This window comes from Alosa alosa, chromosome 1 (genome assembly GCF_017589495.1).
Source record: "Alosa alosa isolate M-15738 ecotype Scorff River chromosome 1, AALO_Geno_1.1, whole genome shotgun sequence".
Taxonomy (NCBI): Eukaryota; Metazoa; Chordata; class Actinopteri; order Clupeiformes; family Clupeidae; genus Alosa; species Alosa alosa.
In genome coordinates, this window is record NC_063189.1 from 21,145,503 (window position 1) to 21,155,502 (window position 10,000).

At 43.5% G+C, this 10,000-nt stretch overlaps 1 protein-coding gene across 9 annotated transcripts in view; it reads right to left on the reverse strand.

The window, feature by feature from the left end:
• Positions 1-10,000, reverse strand: part of adgrl3.1 (adhesion G protein-coupled receptor L3.1) — a 100,453-nt gene that overhangs the window by 70,813 nt on the left and 19,640 nt on the right. For 8 of the 9 annotated variants that reach the window (XM_048265562.1, XM_048265489.1, XM_048265991.1 and 5 more), the window contains one exon: positions 500-648. In XM_048265562.1, the coding sequence (XP_048121519.1) occupies positions 500-629 (130 nt within the window). In that variant the 5' untranslated portion in view covers positions 630-648. Of the gene's footprint in view, positions 1-499; positions 649-776; positions 862-10,000 lie in introns of those variants that run through there. The other variant, XM_048265633.1, reaches the window with a different exon arrangement.

Sequence of the window (10,000 nt, forward strand, 5' to 3'; positions counted from 1 at the left end):
TGCATGCGCTTGGGTTTGGGTTTCAGAAGGAGGGTTACTGGATGTTTGCTTTCAGTTGCAATTCACATTTATGTCCTATTTGCAGAACAAGATACCAAATCTTCCAAAAGGAAATGAAGTTGAGCCCATTAAGCCCTGGGGCAGGTGCTTCTACACGACACAGCGCACAGTAAAAGCTTAATATGGCTCGTGTAAACTATGCAACTATTCTACTATTTACAGCAAAATGTCATATCTGTGCAGAACCCCTGCTTTGTGAAAGTAAATTCACCAAGCACAGATCAAGTGAGGCTTTAAAGATTAAAAGATTACTTGCCTTGAGGTAGAAATTCATAATAGTCATAATTGACATGCAAGTTAATTTTAGATTTTAATATAAGCAATGGAGAAAAATATCAGAACAATCTCATTTTACAAGAAGCAATGTGTAATTAAGTGTGTGTGTGTGTGTGTGTGTGTGTGTGTGTGTGTGTGTGCGCAGCTAAGACAGAAGGCTTACCAAGGGTGACTGGAGTGAATAGAGCAAAGAGAAAGAGCAGGCGAGTGGACCACATGATCTCCAGTGATGACCTCATGGTGCGGACTGCTGACTGGCTGAAGGAACTCCTCGTGCTCCGAAGACGTGTCATGAGTCTCCCCCTCACACACCTGTACACAGACACACAGGGGTAGACAGACCGGACGTTAACCTCTACACACACAAACACAATCAAACACCACTGTCACCATCAATCTGTGCGTGTAGCTGTGTGACTGTGTTTGCGGTGGACTCCCACCGTGACGGATTATGCAGAGCAGCTTGACTGGGATGGGAGACCCATCAGCTGCAATGGAGCCAATCGATCCTTCTCTTTCCCTCTCTGCCTTCCCCCTCTCTTCTCTCTCTCTCTCTCTCTAATATTAGGTAGAAAGGAGAGAGAGAGAGAGAGAGAGATTGAACCATCATATGATTAAAGTAATACCTAATTCAGCATGTAAGAGCACATTGTGCCCCCCCCCCAACCCCCTCCTTTCAGGACCCAATTATCCCCAGCCTGAGTGATCATCACTGGGCTGAGCCTGGTCTGACTCTCCCCGCCAGCTTTTCCCCATTAAGCCCCGATTCTCTAAGAAGCTACTATCCACCCAATTAAAGCGTCACCACGAGCTTACCGTGGGCCGGCCCCATGATTGATGGCGGCTTAACATGGCAGGACAGCCTGCACTTGTCCAGATGTCCCACAGAGGGGTCACGGACATATGGACATGCGCCCTCGCCACCAGTCAACCGTCAACCGCTATGAGTGCACCTAGTGAATATGTAAGCATGCGTGTGTTTGTGAGAGGGTGGGTGTGCATATTTGCCCATATAGCCATATGTGTTGATGCACTCCTGCTACCAGACAACTGGCCCATTAATACATTAATAAGCTTGTATGGTCCCACATAACCATGTGCTTTTAGTTAATGGCTTAATTAGTCAATTATCCAAAACAAAAATAACACCAGACTGGTCTGCCTTGAGCTAGAGATCTAAATGAATCATTTATGAACCACAAATCACTCTGTTCTGACGTGTTTACAGATTGGTCATCATGCCCCGTCATTTCCAGTCTGTAATTGCCTTCTATAAGACTGGCTGGATTTTAGAACATCATACATCATCACTAACAAAGACACTGGCAACACTCACAAGTTCAGCAAAAGTTCTAAGCTTATGACAATCTTTTCTTCTTCTGTTTCCATGTTCCTCATGTGGCTGCACAAGGATGGATTCCCCTAGCACTGGAGTGTGCACACACACGCTCGCTCACACACACACACACACACACACACACACACACACACTACTCAGTGCCCCCTACACAACGCTGTGTCCGGTAATGATGGTAACTCTATCTGTATGTAACTATGTGGGGCCGACCTTAACGAGGCCTCTTAACGAGGTCCCTTAACGAGCTCCTGTCAGAGCCTCCCCCATCAGGGGATTCACCCTCTCCCTAATGACACAGCAGCACGCTGGCCTACCATGTCAACACCACTCTCTGTCTCCTTCCCACCATCGCCCGGGCCTCCCTGTGGTTCCCAAGCCAACGACCCATCTTTTCCATACGTCCATTCCGTCTTCTCCTCAAACCGCCATCTTCCCTCTCATCTTTTCTCTGTACACCCTCATTGTTTTCCACCATTTTACTTCCATCTTAGTAACTCAGGAACTCCATCTCTCTGGGAACCCACTTCCCCACTGTTTGACTCTGCTTGTGTATCTGCACTGATGACTTCAAAATGACTGTTATTCTTCAACACAGCGACAGACACTAGTGGAGTAAAATGTACTGCTATCCAAACACCAACACCCTCTATATTCATAACACAGTGCTACAGTAGTATAGTCATGTCCCCGTGTACAGTATATCTTACAACTGTCAATAGACTTGTTGCCTGCCAACCACTAAATATAAATGAAGTAGCACATCTATTTACAGCCCAACTCTGTGACTGCTATTCATTGGGAAAGGTGAAAATTCTCTTGAAAACATTGTAAACAACTCACAACAAGTTTTGAGACAACACTGTATAATTTACACTCCTTCCCTGTGTAGGCACTTCATGGTTATATTAAACACAACTGTCCTCTCTCATACTGCCCAAATGATTGCTGGGGAGATTTCAAACCAAACGCTTGAATCTTATGATGGCACTTTAATGATGCTCTGCTCAGTCATTTGAGCTTGCACTTGAGTCAAAATTGCACTGGAAATGTTTGTGCTTAACGCCCCCCTCTGTTTGAACTAAACTTTAGCGAACGTCCTTGATGGTGCTTCACATTAAGCTTGTCTTAAATAACACATGGCGTGTCTAAATACTCAGGTTAATGATGAGGTTTGTGATGTATATTTAATACCTATTAGCTTCAAACATGGATAACACTGGGCAAGACATCCTAGGTGTAAAGCATACTGAATTATTCAACAGAAATAATACTGTATTCAATATGACTTAATATGTTTTACGGTTCATCAATACCACATATCTTGGTTCAGGTTAAAGTTTTATCATATAATTACGTCATTGTGGATTTATCTGGAAAGCCTGGAAAGAGCCAATTTAACCCTTAAAGGTGTAGGTTTTTGAACGATCTAAGTTCCGCAACAATTGAAGGTTCTAAAATTCTATGTTGAATTCAATGAACCCAGATATTCTTTAGAACGTTCATTTCTCAACATTCCTGTCACACCAGTGTGATGGTACTCCTTTATGGGTCTGTGATTGTAATCCATTAGACCTTTGGTCAAATTCACTTCCTCATGGTCTATTACATGTAAGTGGCAAAGTGGCTGAGCCATACACTATTTCAGCCAATCAACATGTTGCAAAAGGAGCATAGAAGAAAGGGCTGCAATTTCACAGTAAGGCTCAAATGTTAACAACCTTTACCCGGAGCCATGGATTTTATCTGTTGGATATTATCTAATCGTCTAGTCATGACAGACCTATTAGACGAAAGTCAGCATTCCCTCAATCCATCCAGATTTACAGATTCGCTTTTCAACAATTAACAATATGGTAAGCCTGTCTGTTTTCTTGAAACGCTTTAAGTATTCATAAGGTTGTAAACTCCATTGAGAACTTGGCTGATGCTGTTTCATTGTGACTTGCTCCTTAGGGGCCATATGTACGACGCAGCAGCGTCACCACAACACGTCAATTCATTTCAAGCGAAGAGGAAACGGCAGGTGCCAAACGCGCAGGCGGAATCCAAAGCAGCTCCTCTAAAGACACGTGCCTGGGTGCCTGGGCACACACTTGCTGCACTCATCGCATGCGATCCAAATGTTTCTTCTTGTGGCTGCTATATTGTAATAACCTGAGATTTGTTTTGTCACCCAAGATAGGTGGTATAGAGGAGCAATGGAGATGATTGTTATTATAGTTCATCTTTTTTTTTTTTTTCAGATGCATTCTCAGTGAATTACAAATCTGTACTATGATGGAACCTGTGAGATCAAAGGAGCTGGCCAATAAGCTGAACTCCAGTAAGATGAGTCAACACTCTTTCAGTGAGAGCCGCATCCACACAAGCATTTCTGCTCACAAGCTCCCACTCTTTTGCTGTGTAAGGGAGATGAACACAAAAGTCAGCTGATTTTACAAAGATTTTAAAGGCCTATAATATTCTTATACTTCCTGCTCTATAATGTGCTAATAGTTATCAAAAATACATATTATTTAGACACACACACACACACACACACACACACACACAGATTAATTGACTAAATATGACCCTAAGCATTAACCTAGAGCATCACAAAGCAACACTGTCCTGCCAAAGACCAACTGATTCCTCCAAATGCAAAGCTTGTTAACCTAGCCATAAACAAATAATACCAAACCGGCAACACCTCCAACCAAATTTCCTGCCACACCACACCACCGGCGCTGCTTAAACACCATCCACTCTGAAGTCCATCTCGGCAGCCCACACACACCAGCATGGGCTCCGGGGCTGACCACATGGCACAGGCCGCGTTCCTCTGTGTCACAGCACAGCACAACTGCTCCAATTAATTAGAGGGCTGGGCCTGCCGTGCCCTCATGAACACAGTTTCGGGTGGGCTTCCGCAGAAAAGAACAGCACACACACCAAAACAAGTCTCCGGTAAAACCTTATTCCTAGAAAGGGCCCCATGTAAATGTGGGATTTGTGCTTTTGTGAACTAAAAGTTTAGATTTGGATTTAAGGCAGTTCCTGTCAGTTATTGTGCACACGGTGCATTCTTGGCAAGCGCGTGTGGGCTAAAGACCTCACTAAATTTTTATACATTTGAATGAATTTGCTGTATCAGTTTTCTTCAGTTCAATTATCTGTGTGGTCTATGCACCCCAAAACCCCTCACCTTAGCTTTCCAAGGCGAGTGGGAGCGAGAATACAGAAAAACACATTTTCAGCGCTGCTGGAAAAACAACTCCAAAATGTATTCTCTCCTGCCTCGTCTTTTCTCTGCAGAGGCATTCCTCTCAGTGCTTTTGCCTTGGGAGTCTGACCTGATTTTCTTTTTTATATATATATATTTTTTTTTTCACTCTTTACTGATTTCTTTTTGTTGTTTTTATATATAAATGCCCAGGGTTCCGTGCGCAGAATGAGATGTTGAAATCTGCAGTCACACAGAGTTATGGCTCAGATGAATTTGTGACGCTATGAGTCAGCACAATTAGGGAGCGGAGGGGAGAGAGCTGAATAGTATTGACTGCTGCAATAACCTGCTCATTTGGAATCAAAATAGAAAATAGAAAAGAAGGGACAAGGAGCATGGCTTTCATCAGCATCCGCTCGCCCGTTAATATAATTCTTCAGTGCACGCTGCAAAGCCCTCCGTAATAGGCCCCCTAAGTCTGGGTGTGCTGTCAATCTCCGTGGGCTACACGCTGAAAGCTTTTACATTACCCTACCCACGGCAACATCTGTCTTTCAGAAGGCTATTAGGCCGCTATTATCTGCATTCAGTGTCCTGTCAAGAGCAATACTAGACAAACTAGGTTTAAGTTGCGTTATTGTCCTTTTTAGCTGATCGACATGCTTGTCTATCTTTCTCTACTGTACAACATTACAAAGGATAATCTAAACTGTGTGAGTCGGTGTAGTTGGTTAGGTGATAGCTACTATGCAAATGCTACAAATACTGCCATAGCTATTAAGCACAAGGGATCACATTACTAACAGGGTTCAGATAATCAATGCTTTGTTCTGTTTTCAGCCTGCTAGCTTGAGATGAGAACAGGCTTATTATGGGATGTACAGAATGTGGAACAGGTACCGTGAGCTTGACCTCAGTGAGTTGAGCATATGATTGACAGCTCAGTAATGGCAAGGCTTGGAGCCCAAAATGGCCTCTCCTTTGTGCTTGTGATTCTAATCCAATACACCTTTTGTCAGATTCAGAAAATTGCTCGTCACATTCATCCAGTGGTCTGAGGGTGCACTCAAAAACTCTTCCAGTACTCTGTGAAGAAGAAACAAATAAAGTGGTTTGGAATGAGCCCTGCGATATCCCAGCCAATCAACATGCTGCTTCAGGAGGGAGGTTGATTGGTTGTTGAGCTCTCATATCAACATCCTCTAGGCAGAAACGTGGACTTCATCTTTAAATAAACCTTCATCTCTTCTCCTTCAAAATTTTTCCAATCATGTACTTCCTTGACCAATCATGTACTTCCTTTCGCTGCAGTGTCTACTCACTCGTTTTCAAATTCTGCCCTTCAACCTCTCTTTCACCCCCCACTCCTCTGCCTTCACCTGAGGGCTTGTCTAGACACCACTCCACTTCTTCTCCACTACACGCCTCTCTGAACTTTGTGAGGATTTAATCCATTTTGTCTGCTCCAAATGAGCCTCATTTCATCACCACACAGGCTGCCGAGTGGGGAAGTGGGGGTGGGGGTTGGGGGGCTGTGGAGATGTGTGAGGGTGAGAGATGAAGCCTGGAGAAGAGGAGCTACAGTATACTACTCCAGTAGACTGCTTGGCCACCACCCGCTAGGAGCATGTGAGCATGTGCACTCAACGTTTACATCATTTCATGCAAAGATGGCATACGATGATCACCAAATTAATCACACACTCGCATTGCTCAGTCCCAATCTCACATCCATCCCTCAGTCAGCAGCCAGCATCCTTGCAGACGTACTGTACGCTCTCCCACATTAAGGAAACAAACATGCCTAGTTGTTAGTGAATCACCTGCATTCCCATCCCCATTCTCTGGCTCCCTCTCCCACACTGTGTGTGTTTTAAGTATGCAGTCACCAGGTACTTGAGAACGGCTCATTATTTAGCGTCGTTTCTCTCAGCACCCTCCAACACCCTCAACACACAATCTGTGATCCCTCCAGCGCTCAGCCACACATGTGCAGGAGGGAGGTTTCCTGATAAGAAAACCTGTTCTTATTAGCATTTAGCGACGCGACAAATGCCACAAACAGATTCCTCTCGGCTGACAACACCAAATTGACACTCTTCATCTCTCATGCTGCTATCAACTAAATTGAAACATATGAATCTGAAGTATATCAGTCCCATAGATGAAGACATGTATGCCTTGGAGAGTATACTATGTGCAAAAGAGATATACTGTAGACTTTGACATAATCTGTTGGAAGTTGTTCCTGAATTACAGTTGTATGCTTGCTCTTCCCCTCCCCATTTTGGTTGGATGTGATTTGGTATATATTGTGCATATTTGCTCTCGTCCTTGGTGGACGATTATTTTATTTTTCTGGCTCTGAAGCCATTTCTGTCATGACAAATATTTCTGTTTTCACAGCCAGGGGCGAAGAAAGACAAAAGGAGAGCGAGAGCAAGGAGAAGGAGGGCAATCTGAACAGCCTATGAGCAATATGGAGGCTCTAACCTCATTACCCAACACCGCGGCTCAGTATGGATGAGTGTGTTTTATCCATGTTTGGGGTGAAAATTATGGTAAAATGATGCATAATGCAGGTCACAATATCACTATTGTTTTAAAAGGGGGATTGGTGGGTGGGAAGGGTTGTGAAATATTTACATGTTTTTGCCACCAACTCAGTAATATTTCATGCTGTGCCTATATTTGTCCCAGTCTTTGTGCTGTTAGTGAAGATGCTGAAGATGGGGGGAGTGTGAGAGAGAAAGTGAGAGAGTGTGAGAGAGCAAGATTGAGAGAGCGAGAAAGAGGGAGGGTGTCTCCTCCTCACAATGACTGCAACAACATTCCCACTCTTCCTGGAAGTTCACTCTTCCGTGCTACAACGTGTACCCGTATCCACGCCATTAAATATTTATTCCCATTGCTTTTTCAGGTTGCAGACTCTGCCTGGTTCCCCATTGAATAATGGATGTTCAACAACACTGTACAAATATAAAAGGAAGCACTTAACAAAGGATTGTCCTTCCGAGGGCTAACTCTACATGTAAAATAGAGAGATCGAGAGAGAGAAAAGGAAACAGAGAGAATGCGTAAGAAAGCGTGTCAGGAAAATGTGAATTGTCACCTACACAATTGTAGAACATCATTTAGACAATGGCATAGTATGGTATCCTATGATATAATAACAACTACTGTAAACCATATAATATTGCACCATACCATTGCATTGCATTGCACCTCACAATCACATCATTTCACCTTGCTTAATTTCCAGCTCTTTCAGAGAGATGCCAACATACCCAGGCAGGCATATATCTAAGCATCTCCTGGTCCCAGAGAGGGTGTAAGATAAGCTTCCCATGTCTGTATCCTGACCTTATTCACTGCACACTAAGAGGCCCATCTTATCAAAGATCAGACCTGCAAGTCTGAGACACCTCTGCTGAGCCTCAGACACAGGCCTGGCAGCTGATCCTTCTCTGAAGTCTCCGACACTCTGAGGGAGCGACAGGTAAAGGGGATCCGCTCGGCTCTGGGCCCCAGGTACACAGATAAATGTCACGTTTACTGTTCACACGTGAGGCGCCGCCCAAGAGCTTAAAAGGGCCAAACAATCAATGGGCCAATCATTCAACACTCTAATCACGGCCGCATGCCTCTCAGCGCAGTATGGATCCCACATGTAGCGCGCACCCACATGGGCGCATCCCAGCGAGGCACACATGTACTGACTGCAGAAGCATCAGCAGATCCCACAACACCTAGTGAAGGTTTCAGGGAGCACTTCTGGATGATGAGGACTTATCGTACTAAGGTGCTCAAAGTTTTGCAAAGTTCAAACTTTTGCTAAGATTGTCAACACAAAGGTGCATTTATGGACATATCTTATTTGTGCATCTTAACAGTATACTGTATATCCAGCACTGAGAGCAAGTCTGGCAGATACTAAAATGACAGAACATAAAAAGAGACATTTGTACATGTATGCTAATGCACAGGGCAGCCATTCTCTGGACTCAGTAAGTGTAAATATGAGGTAGACGTTCAATTTAAATGTGTTGTCCTATCTCCCAACAGGAGATGCTGAGCGGCCAACAGCTGTGCAGAATATAATGTTGCAATAATGTGACATTGCTAGTAGGGAAATGAGAGGACGCAAGCTGCTCTCTCACACTCTGTCTCTCTCTCAGGATGATAACCATCAGGCTGTTGTGTTTCTGTTGAGCCAGTTTACATTAGTAGAGCGCTAATTCTTCAAGGAATACCCCTGGTCCAAAATACAGCTCCTCTTCCAAGATGCTGACAGAAAATAATCTCATGGTCCCTTAGCTTGATCCAGGGAGAATGCATAACATGAAAGTGTGTGTGTGTGTGTGTGTGTGTGTGTGTAAGTGAGTGAGTGTGTGTGTGTGTGTGTGTGTGTGTGTGTGTGTGTGTGTGTGTGTGTGTCTACAGTATACTACAGACTGCAAGCAATACAGAGAGCTAATAAGATTGACTAATCATATTCAAACCTTCTACTCAGTACTTATTTGTTTTTCAAAGGCTTATTATTGCCACAAAATGACTGTTTGTGTTATTGCTTTCTTGGAGGTTTGCATTCTGATTCCATGACAGCTTCTTTCACCACAACCCACTGGGAGTTCCTCAAGGCAACATAAAAGTGTAGAGGATACACAAGGAGGATAATATACATACAGACAGTTAAGAACAAAATGATTCATACCCCTGGCAAATATTGATTTAATGTGATTTAATGATTTAATGACACTCCCACATGCCAAAAGTGTTTTTTTTTTTTTTTTAGCATTTTAATGAAAAATGGTGTGTCCAAAATTATTCATACCCTTTTAAAATAATCAGTGGAAACATCTTTATTTGTCATCACAGCTCTTAAAATGGTTCTTGTAATACCTACCAAGCCTCTCCATTTATCCTCAATGATTCTAGACTGCAACTTTTTAGCAGCAATCCGGGTTTTTAGGCAAGAACGAATCTATGACATCACTCTGGTCTTTTGCTCACTTTTTTGACAGATTGAGGTCTGAACTCTAGCTGTGCCACTTTAAAATGTTGATATTGTCCTCTGTTAACCATTTCTTGCCTTGTTT